The sequence below is a fragment of the Lepisosteus platostomus genome, chromosome 8 (assembly GCF_059453375.1).
Source record: "Lepisosteus platostomus isolate fLepPlt1 chromosome 8, fLepPlt1.hap1, whole genome shotgun sequence".
Taxonomy (NCBI): domain Eukaryota; kingdom Metazoa; phylum Chordata; class Actinopteri; order Semionotiformes; family Lepisosteidae; genus Lepisosteus; species Lepisosteus platostomus.
In genome coordinates, this window is record NC_142618.1 from 24255417 (window position 1) to 24276315 (window position 20899).

The 20899-nt window shown below is 35.8% G+C and overlaps 1 protein-coding gene across 3 annotated transcripts in view; it reads left to right on the forward strand.

The window, feature by feature from the left end:
* The window catches only part of rheb (Ras homolog, mTORC1 binding), a 54538-nt gene extending 42220 nt beyond the window's left edge, over positions 1 to 12318 (forward strand). For all 3 annotated transcript variants that reach the window (XM_088642940.1, XM_088642939.1, XM_088642938.1), the window contains 4 exons: positions 2391 to 2447; positions 2544 to 2591; positions 5690 to 5771; positions 11809 to 12318. In XM_088642940.1, the coding sequence (XP_088499066.1) occupies positions 2391 to 2447; positions 2544 to 2591; positions 5690 to 5771; positions 11809 to 11901 (280 nt within the window). In that variant the 3' untranslated portion in view covers positions 11902 to 12318. The remainder of the gene's footprint in view (positions 1 to 2390; positions 2448 to 2543; positions 2592 to 5689; positions 5772 to 11808) is intronic.
* Positions 12319 to 20899: the final 8581 nt, after the last annotated feature.

Here is a 20899-nt window from a genome sequence, read left to right on the forward strand (position 1 = left end):
TACAGGTTTTTGCAACAGCTCTTTCAGCATGTACCAGTGACCTGAAGGAGCTGTCCGTGGTGCTGTTTCCCTGGTGTACTTTGAGAAACACCATTGAACCTGGGAAGCACAGCTGCAGTTATAGCACTTAAAAGCCATTGTGATTTAGATGAATAGCTCTCTGTCATTGGGAAATTATGGCAGGTGGGCTACAGAATGTGTGGGTTATGGGGGTGGAGGACGTGCTCAGGAAACACAATGAACCAGTATCTGTTTCCTTTACATCAATTGAAACTTTAATTTTAGCTTTGCTTGAAAAGTACTCTTTAAGCTGTATCTTTAGTCATAGAATTTCTTTCAAATATTTCACATGCAGTCCTAATTGTGTTTACACAAATATGCGATTTTGGTACCTTTTTTTCAAACAATGTTTAAACATTACATGAAAATACAGCATTAAAGAATTAATGAATGACAGAATCGGCTCAACAAAGTCCCCCCCCCCCCGCTATCTTCAACAAACATATTATTTAGAAGTATTTGAGAGAACATTTAATGCTTAATATTTATACCCATGCATTAGCATTTGTAATTACGTGGGGTTATACTTACAGACAGGACAAATCACATTTTCTTGTTTTGGAGGAGGTTTACGTATTTTACATATACATTTAAACATTCCCAAATGCTAAAGGCCTGCTCATGGGATCAATCCACCGGGCAACCTTTACATAGAGGTAGAATTTCTAATATGAACTTCACAAGCTTCACATCCAAACACAGCTTTAGGATATTAATCACTTAAAGAATGTGCTGGAAGCTTTATTAGGTACAGTATAAGGAATTGATGAAGGAGCCATCTCTAAAATCACCAATTCATATAATTCTTATTCTCCAGGATAAAGCCGAAAGCAGGATTTTGTCTAAAGAATGACACTAGGTGTCAGGATTTGCAGAATCTCCTTGAAACATGATAAATGACCCAGATCTGATGGAGCTTTTGACCTTTAAAAGAAGCAATAATAGAATCTCACTTCTTTTCAATGAGCACTAGAAGCTATATTGTAATTCTCGGGGAAGATTCACAACGTTAATCCAAACATTAATCTTGATTTAAAACTGATACTAATAATTTACTAATTTCTTGATAAAGCATGTTTATGGCTGTTGGTGCATTTTTTTTAACCTGTTTATAACTGTACCTTTTTAAAAGTGAATGCAGTGTTTTAAGTTGCTTGAGAGAACTCCTTTTTAATAGAGAGTGAGAGATTCCTTTCTGGCAACCATGTTACAATTAGATAGTGGTGCAAAGCAAAAACTGCAACCTTAAGTAACAGAAGTTTTAATGGTGGCAATGGGTTTGGTAGAGTCCACTGCATCTTACTCATGAAGGGTTTTCTTATGACATGGCAGTCATCTGCAGTGCTAGTGTCCTGGCCAAATTCCCCCACTGACTTTTATCAGTTATGGCCTCCTAATAATCCCCATCCATCAATTGGCTTCATTACTGTCTTCTTCTCCCCACTGTTAGCTGATTTACATTACATGTAAAGCACTTTTAGTGGAGTCTCCAGAAAAGCACTATATAAGTGTAAGGAAAATATTATTATTATCTCTTTGAGGTGGTACTTCAGCTGTGCTGCCTTTGCTCTGATATATAGACTGAAAAGAGATTCTTGGTCTGATCTTGAAAGGCACATTGTGTCTGTATTTGAACTTCCACATTTCAAGGCAGGGAACCTAAAGCAAGCAATACAAACTAAATAACGCTCGGTGGTATGCAGGAGCTGTTAGGATTCAGAACTCATAATCAGACGGCTGTTGTCTACTTTAAAACCCTTGAGCAAGGTACTTCACTCAGAATGTTTCATTCAGTAAAGTATCCAGCTGTAAAAAATGGGACAGAATTCATCAATTAAATGATTAATAACGATGGATAAACAGTTATAAAAGCATAAACACTTGGAAGGTTTCAGGTATGAGAGGCAGAAGTGTAAAGGGCAAAAAGATAGAAATATTTTCTTATGATTATAATAGTTTTGAACTGTTAAGACCAAGGACATACCTGCAGGATGGTTTGGATCTCACAGTGCCTTAAGCTTTATTACTTCATTTTAATCTGTGATTCTTGTTTTTAATTCTACCCTTTGTAGAGAATACAATACTCAGAGAATTAATTAATTGATATATTATGCAATAGGTTAGTAAAGCAATGACAAAGGTTGCACAATATCCATCATTGAGAATGAATGAAAAGGTAATTCCTATGTGACTACTTTAATGATAAAGTAATGACAACGAATTTGTCATTCATGCAATGTTTGACCTAAATTGCTTTCTATTTTTATGAGTGTGCATTGGCTGTCAGTACCAGTTTAATTAACATTTTCTTTCTTTTTTTTATTTTACAGTTTTGAAGTAGTAAAAGTTATCCATGAAAAGTTATTGGATATGGTGGGAAAGGTTCAGTAAGTATTGCTTTTTCACTCTCATTTCCTTCTAGATTAGGGTGTTTACATCTATTTTAAAGTTGTTTTTAATTTTTTACCTGTTTTTTTCCACAGAGTGCCCATCATGTTGGTGGGAAATAAAAAAGATCTTCACATGGAGCGGTATGTACTGTGTGTTCTAATGGTAGCTGCATTACTGATAAGAGTGCGTTTTCTGCAACAGAAAGCACTATGTTGTCAGTATGTTTCTTAAAGGATCTAAACAATGTTCTGTACAAAGACAGAATTAGCAGATACAGAAAGGCTCTCTACTCTTCTACTTTGCCTTAACCAATGAAGATGCGTTATGTCGCTGAGAAAAGGTGATTATGCACAGATAATTCTCATCTCATTAAGGACAGACAGACAAAATATTGTTTTCTGTTTGCTAATGTTACACTGACTGCATCTTCTTCCACAATTCATTACAAACTGACTACTTTGAAGAAATGCTGTATCTTTCAATGTGGAAAAATCACTTATACGTTTAGCCCATATCCCTGTCTTATTGAGTTAAGCCAACAATGTCCTAGGCATTTTCAAATGTGACAACTGAAAAAATACATTTAAAAAAATATATTTCAAGATATTACAGTATATTTTATAACATACAGAATTATTGCTGAAATAAGGTATGTAAGAAATTCCCCTGTTGCTCCTTGTTTTGTATAATTTGAGAAGGACAGCTTAGAGCTTCTGACCCATGCTGATTCTTTAGTGTAACTTGACATTTTGGACATACTGTAAAATTTCTCTTATTTTGTTTTTAAATGTGACATTTAGTCTCAGGTTTTGTTTTTAAAGAGATTTTTAGATTCTAGCAGAGTCCAGATTTTCCTTGTAAATCTGTATCTCACTATTCATTATTCTGGACATTGCTGAAAAAACACAAAACACATACTGGCAGGACTGTCAAACTACAGTGACATGAGAGCCAAAAGCCTTTGTTAAATGGAAAGACTAACACTGTTATTTCACAAAAAGTGGAAGCCACTAGAAGCAATTATGAGGTTAAAGGGAGCAATAATGAGCTAAGCACTTATTGCCCCTCAACTAAATCAGAATAGAAAAATATTTGCATAAATCACAATAGTGTTTGGTTCCTACAGATGAGTAATTGCTGCACTTTGTACTATTTATAAAGTAAGCAAAAACAAAATGAGGAAGGCTGAATGTGAACTCCCCTGCAGCCTTGGTTTTGTTTTATTTAAAATATTTATAGCTTTGAGAAGAATTCCCTGAACCCCTTACATGAAGAGAAACAATTTTATTTTACTATTTTGTATACTGGGAAACTAAGTATGTACAGTCTCCCACACGTTTGAAAGTATTTTGGCTGCCTTGGGAAAGAAATTGTCTGGTCTACATTGAAGTCTAAAGTCTGTGGGACTAGACTGCCATTCCGGGGGGATAGTGACACTGAGCTGAAATTCTGGCTCCATCTTTCAATATGTGGAAACTCCCTGAGGCTTAAACACTTTTGCAAACATTGCGTCACATTCAGAAATGGGTCACTTAGCTCACTTTCAGTCTTGCATTTATGCAAAGTAAATAGATGTGGATTTTCACATATGCATTGGATAAAGTATTAAAAGTATAATATTAATTGTACGAAGACTTCAGAAAATTGTACCATTCGATGTGTGAATCGTATATGTGATATTCAAAGCTGTTTTTATTACACTGCATTATTTAGTAGTCATACTGAGTGTCTAAAACTCTACTGTTGTACTGTAACTGCATTAAATGTGCATGGGCACATTATCACCCAAAGCTGTAGATGATTATTCACTTTCCATTACCTTTTCTTTTTATAAATTCTCCCAATAACTATGAATAAATATGTTGATGCCTTGGGCACGATACTGTTGCATATTTGCATATTCTGTGATTTCTTTCTATTTTTTCATATTTTATGTACCGGTGTGCAATGTCATGTATGAGTGTTTTTTAAAGTCAAATCTATATTGTGAAGTGTAGAAGATGTCTAAGCTTTAATTAGCAAAATCACAATGACTATATATTAGCGGAAAATGCATATCAAAATAAACTTGGGAGACAAATAATTGTAATGGAGGCAGAAAAGAACCACACTCCCACAGCTCATTGATTGAGTTTAGAATGAGTAGCTCATAGCAGTAACTCTTTGATTCTGCAATTGCTTACCTCCAGCAAAATGGAGGCATAAAATGCCCGTTTCAGCAAGACCAGTTGGATGTCTTTGAACATTTTGAGCCACAAGAGAAAAGGGAATTTTGCTTAACATGCAGTGACATGATCCACTGAGATGCAGACTATTTATTCAGTTTTTATTTATCACAGGATCACATTGTGTAATGATGGCATCTCCATGTCACTTGTCTTCCTAGCTAGAGGCAGAATAAAGGTTCAGAATGTTCAGAAGTTGAATTAGCATGTGTACTACATTTTGAAAAGGATGTTTATGCACTATTTGTTTGAATTCCTTTGAACTTTTAAAATGAAATAAGTGACACAGTAGTTGTGTAAATCTGGCAATACACTTTTGAAATGCAACCCTAGATCCAAAATGAACTGTAGAAGCGATGAAAAAAGTTACATGCAATTAGCATGCTAACCCAAAGTAATACTAATTAAAGACTTATATATATGAATATATATAAATATATATGATTCTTATGCTAAAAAGACAAATTTCTCATTTTCACTAGAATAGAAAACAATTAGTTAACTGAAAAGTTACATTGAATATTTCAATGTAACCTAATATATTGCATTCAAGTTCTATTTCTCTATGAAAATAAGTGTTTATATGAGATTTAAAAATAATCCCTGTTAAATTATTTATAATAGCAGAAAACTCCATTAATGTATTACACATGTGATGGTGACGTACTGTAACTTGATTAACCTCTAAATGATTTTAAAAGCAACACAAGACTTCAGTTGATTTATTGTTCAAACTTGCAGAAACCATTCAAACTGTTTCACACTTCCTACAGGCACTCCAATGTTGTTAATCAGGGGAAATAATAAATGTAAGGACAGCAGCCAGTTCACTACTGTTCCTCTTCAAGTGCATAGCATAATGACCACAAAGAAGATACAAGGAAGGGGGACTGTCTGCTATAAAAATGTTAATAGAGCATTTTTTCTCAAAAAGGTTTGCACTCTGTTATATGCGGAACACAGATTATTTAGAAATTGTTCTCTAAAGTTCACTATCTCTGTTATTTCTGTAGGGTAATCAGTTGTGAAGAAGGGAAAGCTTTAGCAGAGTCGTGGAATGCAGCCTTTATGGAATCATCTGCTAAAGAAAACCAGGTATTTAATGACCTGCAATCATTCTTTTTCTTTTTTCTGTAACCTTGTCTGTTAAAGGAGCATGCCCAAGACTTTCATTTAGCCTTTTCTCCTGTCTTGAAGAGAATTTATTATCACTTCCCTGTCAACTAAAAATTCACCTGGGATAAAACAGTTGACAGGTTCTCAAGAGCCCTACTTTGGTATAAAAAAATCGAAAATGTATACCACATGCTTTCTATTTCCCTTGGATGTTGAGTAAACAAAGGCAAAACTAAGACATTCTTGTTTAATTAGAATATAAAATTCTTGTTTTGCTTATTTCATTGTTAATTTTACTGAAAAACAGTTCCGAAATGCCCTTTGTTAGTCTAAGATATTTTAAATGGAAACAGATTTGTTAAACATGGTACTCTGCAATAGAGTGCACCATTTGGCTGCAGATCTTAACAACAGTGTTTTTATATGTCCCTTTATAGAATACAATTGACCAGTTTTAGCTAGAATTTAAACCAATAATAGATAAATGGACAGTTATGGTGTGACATTTTAGCATAATCAAAGGTCATGCATCTGGTTGAATTATACCTGTTGTGGAATTTGATATGATTAACCACATTTCCTATTCACAGAAGGTCTATCAAACCATCAGTAGCCCTTCTATTGACATCACCTCTGTTCCCAATGGGTCAACATAAGATAAGATCAGATAAGATTACTTTATTAGCCATATACAATTTCTTGCATTAGGAATTTGTCTTTTATGCATACCCCAGCTTTCGCAACCCCAAATTTTTGGGTCAGAATGCAGGGTCTGCGCCATTTATATGGTGCTTCTTGAGCAGTTGGGGTTAAGGGCCTTGCTCAGGGGCCCAACAGAGTAGGATTCCTCTGCCAGCCGTGAGATTTGAACCGGCAACCTTCCAGCCACTGGTGCAGATCCTGGTGCAGAGGCATAGAAGAGGCCAGGCCATTTGTTTTGTCAAGATCTAACAGATTGGGCACTAGATGTAAAGCCAACCTTGCTCCTCATGGAATATCATGGGCACATATTGAAAATGAAGACAAACTTAAGAAAAGAGGAGCCTGGAAACCCGAATTTCATGTGGGACAAGCAAAGACCTTTTGTGAATCCTGTTGTCACTAACAATTTAAAGAAAAATGTTTATGGTGTGCAATGAAGGAAAATAGGCGTTCCACATCATCCCATCCCCTGTCTTGTGTAATTTTGTGAATCTTTTTACTGAATGCCAAATCTTAACTGTGCAATGAATGGCCCAAAACATAATCAAAAGTGTACAACAAAAGTCTTTTAAATTGAAAAGGCTTCATATCCACTGTAATATTTATGTGTACTTGTACACATTCTAAGTTTTACTGTGTATATGTAGCATTTGTTTCTGTTCTACAAGGTTTGTAGGTGCTTTTGATAGTTGTGGTTATTTATCTCATCTTGCTTCAGAATCAGGTGAAGTGATTTATTTTACTAGTATCTGGTGCAATAACTACGTGTGAGAAACAGAGAAACAGAAGCCTGCCAAGAACTCGGAACAACATAGGAACAGAATGTTCTTATGACAGGAGGCTACTTGAGTTATCTAGATAATTTAGTTTTTAGTTAGTAATTGATACTGTGATCTTACCCAGCCATTTCCCAAAAGGAGAGCTCACTTTGAGACAAGAATGTACATAAGAAATGCTGTAGGTATAAATAAAATGGAAGATGTTTTATTGATGGTTTTTAGAAATACACTTCTGTGCGAGTAAGAAGTTATGAATTTGTTCAAGTATTTTCAACTATGTAACATTCCTGCCATGTTTATTAACAGTTTGAGATCCAATAAATTATTATAAATAAACATGATTTTCAGTTTAAGAAAAAGAAGATATTTTGGATTATAGCTGTAGTAACAGACAAATCAGTACTAGAACCTGAGATGAAGTTTGAACAACTGAATTTCTTGCATGCAAGGAACAATAAGACCAAAGTATTGTTCGAAATATAGGTACAAAACTTCCAGTTCATATAGCAAATTTCAGCTGCTTCTGACGCAAATTGTTACCATAGTAATGGGGGGCCACCTATGTTTGGACATTCCCAAGACATTGAACACTTTGAATGGTTGGTTTTATCTTTCCTTAGTTAGGGGGTCTTTATCTTGCACTTGGAATTTCATATCAATTAACTCCCACCCCTGCCATAACTCAAAGGTGCCTAAGCATGGAATGTCTTGTGTCGCAAGAAGTCTTTGTGCAGAAAGAAATCAGTTAACCCCCTTTTCACATCTTATATCTTTCTTCATAACCAAAACTTAAGCTTGAGCGCTATCTGGCATAACATTTTTTTTGTTTTCCACTGGAGAAAAAAATCAATATTAATTCGGAGCTTCTAAAACTTCGCCCTTTGTGACTTCTAATTCTTTTCACTCGTGTGTAGTCATTTTCTTTCCATTTAATCTTTACAGATCATGTGCATTTCGAAATTGTTAGTAAACGTCTTTGCTAAAATATAATGTTAACTTTTAAGTTAACATGGATAACACTTTTTGATCAGATCTTTTTTATTTCTTTATTGAGTTTTCATAATTTACTCTACTGTTTCAAGCCCATGTTCCAGAACAGGTGATGAAAATAACGTGCACGGATCCACCACCAGCACTGTTAAGCCATCTGCTTCCTTTCCCACTGTAAGCCCGCAGCGTAAAGAGCCAAGCAGAGGCAGGGGATGGAGGGCTTGAAGCACCTCTTAATGACACTGCCGACTCAAGCTGAGCTAGCTTTGAGCTCAATCCGGCAGCTCTTGGCCAACTCTGAGCCTCCTGTATGGGAATCTTATGCAGGGATAGTTGTGGAGGAGCGTAGTCCAGATTCACAAGATCCAAGTCTGAGCGAGCCAGACTTTGTGGAAAGAGAGGTCTATTCCTGGTGAGCCACTCTGAAGTCCTGGAACTTTAACAAAAGGAATTTTGATATATGTTATAGATACCTTAAAAAATACTGTATACATTGAAAATAAGTAATGAACTTCCATACCTCTTTGAAGTGAATGGACTTTTGCCTGTTTCCTGAAAACAGGATTACAGGTGTTCTACAGTACATACAAGGCTGCTGTAATGGTATGGACTATTGTAAGAATGTATGGAATTTGTTTTTTACATTTGGATGGAGTAGATGAGAATGTAATAGATTTTATTCCTTTCCTTACTTTTATATCCCTTCTTCTTTTATAGCTATGCAGTCTTATTTAAGCTTTATAGACATTTTTATTAACAGATTATAAAAGCTTTAATGATTATTTCAGCAGTCATAGCTAAGGCTGTATTGTAAATGTCACAGTGTAAGGATTTTTATACTATCCTGCTGGAGATAAATTTGACCTTTCCTGTGATACATGGATTTAAAATCAAACTGCTTAATGCTGTTAAATTAGTCTGAACATCAAGGTTGGGTTTTATGCTTTATCTAGCACCTCTATTGAGACTGCATGTTAACTTGTATTAAATAACCCTGTTTAAGTTAAATATCTATCTGTAGGAAAAAGAGTAAATTAAATTTGAATACCTTTAGAATGAAATTATACTGTCAGTTGTTCATCACTCCTCATTGAGGAAAGTTTTGAAACATCAGTCCTTTTCATTATAACAGCTTCTTAGAGCTATTAATGCTTTAACGCTTCTGATATATACAGATTTGATTGAGCAACCAGTAATGTTCACATTATCCTATATTACATTTTCTTTTGCAAAGTTTATTAACATTTCAGTATTGCTTTTGCTAGAATGTCATTACTGGTGAAACACATCGCATTGACTATGTCAGTGCATATATAAATGTTTGTTTAATCACTAGTCAAATGTTTTGGAACCCCCCAGTCAAAAGACTCTCACAGCGTCAGGCAAAGTGTGGTTGACTTGAGAGGCATGAGAATGATTTCCATCACATTTCCATGCCAGAGCAATCCCCATAAATCAATCCAATTAAAAACTTGTTGAATCAGGAGAGAAGGCATTTCAGTCCTCCACTATAACCCTCACCCACTTTGACTTCAGATGATCTTGCCAGAAGAAAGAGAACAATACTGGGCTGCATGTGGAAAATCTTGTAGATTCCAACATTTCAGGTCATGTTCAAACTATTCTTGATATCCTTTAGGCACAGCACTTTATTTCGTGATGGTTCATCATACCCTTGGCCCAGTATTGTATACTGTATACACTTGTATACTGTAGTTATACAGTATAACTCCATAACATGCAGTCATGTTCTTTTTCATATGATTATCCTCCAGCAAAGCAATTTTAAAAATAATAACCTTAAATCGGTTTCAAATACTTTGGAAAAGGAATAAAATTACGTGTTGATGTCATTCTGCATTCCTGTATTCTGCATTTTGCCTCGTCTCCTATTCCATGTTCAAGCTGTAGTTTAATTAAGGCCTTGCTTGAAGTGCAGTAGGCAGAGTGTTAAAACAGAGAATCCAGCTGGCCCTGTGCCTGATACAAAGGTAATTATATCCACTGTCATTAGAGGACACCATGCACCTCAGTCTACCAGGAGCCATGGTGTAGCTTCTAATTAAAGGTCACAGAGTTTATTTCCAACTCTTGTGAAGATGCAGGGCTCATAACACTGATGCAGTTTAAAATAGATAGCTGTCTCCCAAGCAAAATGTCACAACAGGTGTGTGCAGGAATTTGTAACATTTAATCTACGACCCTGTGTCCTGTCACAGTAAGGTGAGACCACCCTGATTCTGTCTCATTGTTATCTGGCTTTGTGGATATGACAAGGAGATTGTTCTAAACATTGATCACTGGAATAATTCAATTTGAATCAAGACACAAAAGTACATATTCTTGTAGTTATGTGTTTTTAATCATATAAACATGATGTTACTCAGTGAGCTAGGAATCCCTTAACTGAGCAATAATGATTTAATTTAATATATTTGAGGTATTGTTTCTTACACAAAAAATACTGTGTGTTCCATACTCTCAAATGTTTAGGAAACAGAGTATTCTTTTCCTATATGAAACAAGATTTTCTTACTAGTCAATTCTTCTATTATCATACTCAATTTGGTTATGGCTTCCAAGTGTTACTATTGTAATTTTCCATTTGTCCATTAGGGGGCACATTATTTCTATCTGAAAGAAATGCAGCAGATAGCAGTAATTACGTGAAAAATACATAACACATTTTTAGGCACACCTGAAGAAGGCTCCGCGGCCGAAACATTGTGTTTTCTTTCTTCTCTTTTCAGCATGGAATAAACCTTTTACTTGTTCATTTTTAGGTATACCTACAATTAAACCATTTTCATATTTAAACAGTATTTTAAAGTAAATCTGCATGGTCCTGAGTAAATAACAGATGAATAACAATAAATTGTGTGTTTCCCGTAATCAGTCAGAGAGCAGCTGCTGACATACAGCAATATGCCAGTAACATCCTTCTATGTTCAAAGTATTCTCCATTGCTTACATGTCTGTAAAGTCTACTGATACCTCAGCATATACCTTGCAAACTTTCCTACCTGTAAAATACATTCCTCTGTATGCATCAGTGAGATGACTGCAAATTAGCTTCACAGATGAGGAGAAAATTATTCAGTTATAAGCAAAGCGTTTCTTTTTTCCACCTGGTATGTAAATCAAGTAAAGGCATGTTTAAAAATCCAGTGATATGAATTGAAAAAATATATATAAATGAGACATGCTTTGTATTTTGTTATGTTTACAGGTGTCTTATTATAGACTATTATTATTATTGAAATAATAATAATGAATAATTTCTGAAAGATTCTATGTACTATCGTTCTATGTACCTTATTACTGTGGGCCTCACTGCTGCTTTTGTTCTTTCTCAGCTTTATGTTTATATAATGAGACATAAAATCTGTTGGGGGGGAAGCAAGGTTTGTTTTATCTTTTTAAAGTTTTAAAAAAATCTAAAAGTACCCTCACAGATGGGGGTCACGAGCTGTTATCCATTGGCAGTGCTTTGATAGGGCAAGACTGTGATTTTGTGTATTTCTCTTTCCTTTGGTGTGTGTCAGACTGCAGTAGAGGTTTTCAAGAGGATAATTCTGGAGGCAGAGAAGATCGATGGAGGGGCTCCACAGGGGAGGACTTCCTGCTCACTCATGTAGAACCTGAACCGACGCACTGGACACTGGGATATCCCTCTACTTGAAGAGGCTAACTGCCTGTTTTCCTCCAGATAAACTAGGCTTATTTTTCATTTTTTCTCCCTTTTTTCTAAAACAGGAAAGAGAAACAGTCCTGAGATTCTCTTTCTAAAATTCTGTTCCTCTACGCACTGGGTGCTCCCCACTCCACTCTAGCCCCATCTCTGTGCAAGAGCTTCACTTCTGATTTCTGATTTTAAGCCTTTTTTTCTACTTTCCTTTTTTCTTTCTTTTTCCAATTTGTATATTGTATTTCCTAAAGATTATTATGGCAAATAAATTTGCCAGCATTAATTTCTTGTGTAGTTGAAATGTTTAAAATCTTTTTGATTGTAATCATTAAAGCAGCATATTGGTACACTATTATTTAAGTCACTAGCCCTGGGTGTGTGTGTCATTTATCCTTTTATCCTCAGTTTCTCATTCTTGCTTGTCATTTACATTTCACTTGTGAACTGGAATGAGGCTGACAACTTTATTCCCATTTGATGATCACCATTATTGTTGTCGATTAAAAAGCATTTAGAATGGAGAACTGTCAGATGTTCAGATTCACAGACTCTTTTATGTTATTTAAAGTTTTTAAAGAGTGATATTTTTAAATGCTGAATATTTCCAGTGTCCAGAACTTAGGAGTTGGAATTGGTTAAAAACGTAAGCATAACTACATACTTTAGAGTATACAATATCTATATCACAGTTTTTCTTTTAGGAAATGGTGTGTTTTATAGCATACAGTTGAAGGTGTAATTTGATCATTCACATCATATATTAAGGTGTTTTAGGTTGAAAATGTAAGAGGGTGCTTTTTTTGGGTTTTACTTCTCGTCTTCACATTGGTTTTTGCCTTTGCCAGTTTTCTTTCCTTCATTTCATAGGACCACTGTGGGCCTCTTCCAGATACAGCAGAGGCATGCGTGCATGCTGCAGGTACTGATTAGCTTAGCTGCCTTTCACACAGTTGATCTGGGTCTGGTTCCTGTCCACTGGAAGACTGCAGTTTATCACTGTTGTGTGGAGAAGTCATTAGCGCTCTGGAAGCATGACGGGAGGGTTGTGGGTTCAAATCCAAGTTGGGATTGTGTCCTAGTGTAAAGTATATCACCCAGAATGCTACAGTGAGTTCTTTATAAATAGATTATTTCCATATTTTCAATAAAAATTTAAACTTGATTGACCTAACTGATGAAATAAAGCATTAAAATGTAGACTCCATACACAAATCTTCAAAACATATTCCAGTGAAGGTGGTGGTGGGGTTGAACCTTAATCTGATTAGAGACAATTGACCGTTCTAATGCAGGGGCATCACACTAATATCAGATTTAGTTACAAAACTTAAATAAAATGCATGTATCAGTTTACTTGTTCTCTAGTAGAAAAAAGACTCCCATTAAAATATAATATGCTCCATTAATAATGAAATTTTAAAAATTGTGAAGACGCCAATTATCCAGGTGCAGTGTTTATTCACAACTGCTCATCATACACAGTGTTGACATTAATATTTCTTCTACAAGTATGCAGATAAGGGAAAGATCCTTATAATACCAGACAGATTGTGAAAATTTCTTAAGCCATGTCCATTAGGTGAATAATAATAATAATAATACCTGTCTCAGACTAATTAATTTATGCATGTAACCTAATATGACAATATAATGTTCAAACAGGGACAAGAAGATATAAGGTAAAATAATATCTGGTATATATAGTAAATGATTTGTTTTTTTATTTGTTATACAGCAAAACATGATTACAGGGTCTTGACTTTACTCAATGTATTTGTCTTCTTTGAATTCAAGACGCACTTCTACCAAATTTCTTAAATATCACATGGGATTTGAGTCATGCTATTGTTTGATCAATCTGCCAGATTGTGTGTTTTTATTGCAGCATTTCGTCTTACAGGCATCTTCCTTCAGTCTGTTCTTTTGTCCTGACCTTAATACCATATGCACAGGTAGGAGAGAAAAGGGGTACAACTCGTAACTCATTGAAGCTAAGCAGGTGTGAGCCTGGTCAATACCTGGACGGGAGACCTCCTGGGAAAAACTAAGGTTGCTGCTGGAAGCTGTTAGTAGGCCTAGCAGGGGGTGCTCACCCAGTGGTCTATGTAGGTCCTAATGCCCCAGTATAGTGACGGTGACACTATACTGTATAAAGGCGCCGTCCTTTGGATGAGACATAAAACTGAGGTCCTGACTCTCTGTGGTCATTAAAAATCCCAGGGTGTTTCTAGAAAAGAGTACTCCTGGTCAAATTTCCCATTGGCCTTGACCAATCTTGGCTTCCTTATAATCCCCATCTATAAATTGGCTTCATCACTCTCTTCTCCCCACTGATAGCTGATGTGTGGTGAGCATACTGGTGCACTATGGCTGCCGTTCAATCATGGTGGAGGGGAGTCCCCATTACCTTTTACCAAGTTTTTTTTTCTGAAAAAGTTAAGTTCTATGTCTGGACTTAGAAACTCCCAATGTGTCTGAATCCTTGATTTCTCTTGGGATATGGATTGTGGGTATGACAACCAATGGCACTGTCACCCATAGAGTGTAGCTGAACTGAGGGAGCACACAGTAAACCTAATCAGATGAGTTGAGGGGAGTAAACAAAGAGCAAACATATTGGCTGGATACTGGGAATACAAGCCATGTAGGTCCATGAATGTAAGCAGAACGATTTTAAAAACAATTTCAAACCTGACAGAAAAGCAGTGCAAGAAACCAGTGGAGTGATGTGATCACTTGTGTGTGACCTAGTGAGGAATCTACTTAAACAAATTCTGAACGTCCAGCTTGTTATGTTAGAGACTCCTGCAATTAAAGTGATACAATAATCAAACTCTAAAAAAGGCCAAAAGGAGTTTCTCAACTTCAAATAGTATATGATACAGCCTTGTAATATTCATAAAGGCTTTGAGACATTTGGCACTAGACCAAGAATCACCCCCAAACTCTTACATTTGAATCAAAATTCAAGCACAGTGCCGTCAATTAACAGGAACACAACTAGCTATTTATCTAGCTGATGGATTTTACTTTGTGTCTGCTTTCAGTCTTTTAGCACACTAATGTTAATGTCAGCTCACTTGCTTTATAAGTGTTGCTGTACAGCATCTTCAAGCAGAACACAGTTTACACATGGAGTCTTTCATAATTTGGAAGATTAGTTAATAGAAAAATATAAAATATCTTGGAGTTAATGGAATTTGAATAAATCAGGTAAGACACTATAGACAGATGGGTAATGAATAAAATACAATTTTCACATTGTAGCCTAAGGTAAGACAGGTGTTACCCTGCACAAATGTGTGCATAATTAATTATGATGTTGTAAATAAGGGTCAGACCAATCCAAGGCTATACATTATGTATTATGGTGAGACATGCAGTTTCCAGGAAGATGTTTTAGTTCTGTACTTTCTTTATTTTTCAGCTTTGTTAAATCAAATGTGAAACATTTTTAAAAGACAAATTTTAAAACTGTTTTGTAGAGTAAAAATCTTATGTAGAGTAATTTAAAAAATCGTACAAGGATCCATGTTGAATATTACAGAAACATCTGTGATATATCCAAATTAAAGCCTGGTATGAAACAAATATCTTACTGTACATGATTTACTGACACTTAATCAGAGTCAGATTATACAGTATGTTGTGATCAGTTTCAATGTATCTTTCCTTGCAGAATTTCAGCTGCTATGCGAAATGCTCACTGTTCCTAGGTCCTACAGTATTTCCACTGCTCTACTGTGTTCAAATTTTGCAATTCCCTGTCACATTATCAATAAATCACTAAACTCTGAAATTGTTCTCAACCATTAAATCTGAAGTTATTACACCTCTGTTATTAAAGCAGAATTCAGACTCTGTTCCCCTCAATAATTACTGGCCAACATTGCATTTTTGTCAGAGATTCTAGAATGGATAGTATCTGTTCAGTTATAAGCTCACTTATGTTCAAATAAGATGTATGAACCTTTACAATCTGGGTTCAGATAAACGCATAGTACAGAAACTGTTGTTGTTAGGGCTTATAATGATCTTCTGACTCTATTTTTTTTATCTATTCTGATCCATTATCCATCCCTGCTGAACCTTATTCCTGCCTTTGACATACTGTACCATTTCACTGAATAGAGTATAGAAGGTTTTTGGTGTTACTCAACTGCTTTGTTGTAGTTTAAATATTGTCTGAAAAAAATACTGTTCAACAATTCTTCTTTTATAGGACAGGTTTAGTCCAATTTATGATTAGTCCAATTATCTTACCTTTGCTTGACATTAATCAGCTACTGACATTAATCACTATTAGCCTCATCACTCCATTTAGATTATGTAAAACGTTTGTACAAAAAAAACGTTTTAACCCATGTTGCATCCACTTTTTTTTTACATCTGGACTGTGACAAGGCCAACGTGGTTGATGATTGTTATCCTTATCAACTCCACATATTTGCCAATCTTACAGAAGAGCTAATCCATGCTTTGTCTTTTCCAAGTTCTGATTTTTGTAATGCAGTGATTTATCCAGATATACTCTTAACAAGTGGCAACATGCTTTTGACTCAGCTGCTCAGAATTTAATCAAAACTAAACTGCATGAGCAAATATCCAGAATTCCACAATAAAATGAATCAGATATCACTGAACTGTTAAGCCCCACATCTACATGCCATTTGCACTCTTTCAATTCCCAGTACAAGGCTCTGAGCACTGGGAGACCCTGTTTTCCATTCTGTAGCTCCAAGACTGTGGAATGATTTGCCAGCCTGTATCGGATTGCGCAAGTCAATCAGCATTCTCAAATCCTAACTCGAAACGTACTTCTGGACTGTAGCTTTTAATATTCTGCTTTTGTGTATACCTGTCTCTTTCATTTATTGGATTGTAAAGTGCCTTGAGGTGGTGTACCGTGAAAGGTGCTATATTAAATAAAGGTCTTTCTTATTTTTAACCCAAATCTTGCATGTGAAACTCATGTTTGCATTATTGCGAAGGTATCTTTTATAAATCCTTGCAACATTGTGTGTGCCCATACACATCTTGCCCAATCTGAGACAGAAAACCTAATGCATACTTTGTCCAGGCTTGATGGAATTCATGACTTATTGCTTTAACCACACAAATTCTTAACAAATAGTAGCCTGTTAATAACTCTAGTACTTGGATTTAAACTCTACTAAAATAGATATATGAGCATAGACCACCTGTGTTTTAGTTTCCTCATACGGGCCTCATGTGGATTTCAGAATAAAATTAAAATGCTGCTGCTCACATTTTTTAAGGGATTGAACAGTGGTTCCTGACTCCATCAGTGAACTGTTCATGCCACGTATATTTTCTAAATCACTTTATCCAATACAGGGTCAGAGGAGAGCTGTAGCCTATCCCCGCAAGCAACGGGAGCAAGGCAGGGTACACCCTGGACGGGATACCAGTCAATCGCAGGGCAGACACAGAAATAAGCATTCTCTCACACCAGGGCCAGTTCTTCCAGGCACCAATTAACCTACCAGTATGTTTCTGGACTGTGGGAGGAAACTCATGCAAACACAAGGAGAACATACATACTCCAATAAAATAAAAAAGAGATCCCTGGTCTAGAATTAAACTCAGAACCCCAGTACTGCAAGGCAGCAAAACGTTTAGTCCCACGATCCCAAATAGAAGCTTGCAGGTGATAAAGGGCCTTCTTTTACAGCAAAAGGTGACTTGAACGGTGGCAGGGAATGGTAAAGAGAACTGTGTACAAGAAGGCTTTATAGATAGGTGTTCAAGGGTATGAGATGAAAACTTAGTAGCTGTACATCACCGCACCTTCACTCTTCTTTTTTCCCTCACACCTGAAGAATGTTCAACAGCAAAAAAAGAAAGTGTTCTTTCTGTTTTTCAGCATGGAATTAATCTCTGTTACCACCCCTTTACAGCCAACTCACTGACGCAGTTCCTCTCACTCCTACATGTCTCTTTTGTTTATTTTTATTCTAAAATGTCTTCAGATGATGCATCGTGAAAATTGCCAAATAAAATAAAGGAGCGAGTGAAGGTTTATTCTGTGCTTAAAAGAAAAGAGACACAGTGTTTTGGCTGTGGAGTCACACCTGAAGACCTGAGAAGGCACACCTCTTTTCTTTTCAGCATGGAATAAACCTTTACTTGTTCCTTTGCAGCATACACATGCTGATGCAGCCACCTACTCGAAATGAAATAAAATGAAGGCTATTACTATCAAATAAAATGAACTAGATGTATAATGCAGATTGGATAGATATTTAAAGACAAAATCCCAAGAATCTTTTTTCCTAAAAATAGACAGAACTGGAGGTCTCTAAATCCACACCTTAAATACTAAAGAAAATTAATGTTTTATCACCGGTTTCTACAAAGGAACATATATCTTCATATTTTAGCATTTTTTGTTGTTGCATTATATTTATTGTATTTTAAAAATATTGTATTTTTTTATTTTATCTAACAAAATAGAAATAATTATTTTAATTTTCTTGACTAAAACAGTTATATAGCCATTCCTTAAACTTAAGGCAAAATGCAGTTAAGCCCTGTAAGATCATAAGGTGATTTGCTGACATTCACATGTACCTTTCTAAAGATTTTTTACAAGAAGAAAAAAAGCTTTTCTCTTCACAATTCAGACATTATTCAGGTGGTTGGTTTTGAACCCTAGCGTGATGTGATTACTTGATGGCTGCCAAATGTTAAATTGTCTTAACAGGCAGTGCGATGACGTGTTTCCCAGAAAGCAAGAGTTGTGTGAAGGGGACATGTGGGTTTGACTGACAGTGCTCTGTGGAAGAGGTTCCAGGTGGTTAGACTTTCTCACATGCAGTATTAAGCCTTGGGGTTTATATAAGCATGGCAGAGATATATATTTCCTTTTTGGATAAAAAAAATCCATAGTCCAGGGACACAGTGAGGCACTCTAAATTTTAGTCCCCATCTGGAATTTTAGAGTAACAGTTTTCACTTGAAAATGTCCTTTTCTTAACCAAAATGTTTTTGTCTTTTTCTCCTCATATGCAATATTAGCATATTCTTTGATCCTTGCAATTGCCTCACTGGGGTAAGTATATGTGATTATGGGCTTCTCTGGCTTTATAAACAAATAATGAAAATATGAATCATTCAATGTAACAGAATTTAGTTTTCACCTTAATGTGTGCCCTGATTTGGAAATAATTGAAGCAAACTGTGCTGTTGTGTTTCGGAGCCCAAAGTCTGTGGGGCTTGAAGTGTGTTTCTAATTTACTCAGATTACTATTTGCCAGCCTTCTTAAAAGAGCAAAGAAAATCATTTGGGAATTACAAATAATGAAAAATGCATTATTTTTAAATGAGCTGCACTGTCACAATATCTTTAAATTCTGTGTGAGAAGTACTTTTGTTGATTTAGACATTGAAAATTTAGAATATTCTGCACTGGTCATACAAGATTAGTGATTTTGCACTTCTTCTGTTAATTGATTGAGAGATAAAGTCCTAAATAATTCAGCAACAGATTATTCATTTCTCACGTTTTTTATGAAGTGATTTAATTGTTTTGCCTTGTTCTCTATCCGGACATTGATTGTTGTTTAAAATACATTACATAATCTATTTGATGATAATCAATGATGATAACCCAGATAATCTGGGTGATGGCTATAAAATAATCCACAAAAAATTGAATCTATCAAGACTTTTAAAGCTATTGGTATAGTGGCCATCCTGCCAGGAAGAGGACACAAGTCCTCCATGGGCTGTAAAACAAGTAATCTATGAGGCAACCATTAACCCAAAGGGAGAAGTTGGTGGACTGGCATTACTTATGGGGTTTATCCTGTCTAGTGCCCAAGCTCATTTTTCAATCTAAACAGTATTATAAAAACTCACTGTATATTGTAAATATGTAATGTTTTTAGTATAACACACAAGTTCCTAATTTAGGAGCTACTTTTAGAAGTATTTACCGTACAAGCTTGTATAAGCATTCAGAAGTCGAATAGTCTGTTGCAAAAACACAGGGTGTCAACAGGAAACTAGGGGGACCTGTGCCAGAGCTCAGAGACTGCTCTTCTATGGAGGGAGTTCGGCAGTGGGCACAGCAGGGTGTAATATGAGTGCAACAATGGCAAACTAGGCAGACAGTACAGCACCAAGGAAAACAGACACAGAACCCCAATGCCTAGTGTCACATATCTTGGTTTGTGCATACCAGACATACTGGAGCTAAGCTTTGTGTATCTGTTCTGTATTCATGTTCTCCACACTTAGAAAGCAGCTGCATACTGGTGAGCCAACACTAGAAATGGAGAAACTGAGAATGTACAACAAATACACCTCAAAAGATTTAGACAAAATAATCTGACGTTGTGTCTTATCTACCACAGATGTGATGGCTGCTGAACCATGCTTTAGTTCGTGTTACACAACAAATTGACATCTTTACACAAGGTCTTGACAGAGAAGCAGCAGTTGAGCAAAAAAGTGGACTTCATACTAAATACCATAGTGTTAAGTTAAAGCAAAAAAGGTTATACATAGGGAGCAGAGAAGGACAGACCAATAGAGAATCTATATTTCTGCGTGTCTGTGTTTTTGTCCTTTTTTTACTTTGTTTACAAAGTGCTGGACAACAGTATAAGTATTTTAGCTGTCCATAATGTTTTCCTATCCTTGGAAATACTGCTAAACTATTCTATTTGATACAACTGTCTGAAACTAAAAACTGGAAAAAATAAAAAATCCCGTATGTGACTAAATATGACCGAACTTTCTGGCACAAAAAATAGTGCAAAACGTACCTGTTTTGTGCGTTTGGGAAAGAATAAAATATTTACAAAGGAGAAGAACAGTCACTGAAAGTAATACACTACTGTTTCTCCCAGGAATTTAGCTCATAGCAGCTTCAAAAAGAGGCCTACCACTGCTCAGGCAACAAGGTTAAACCACAAAGA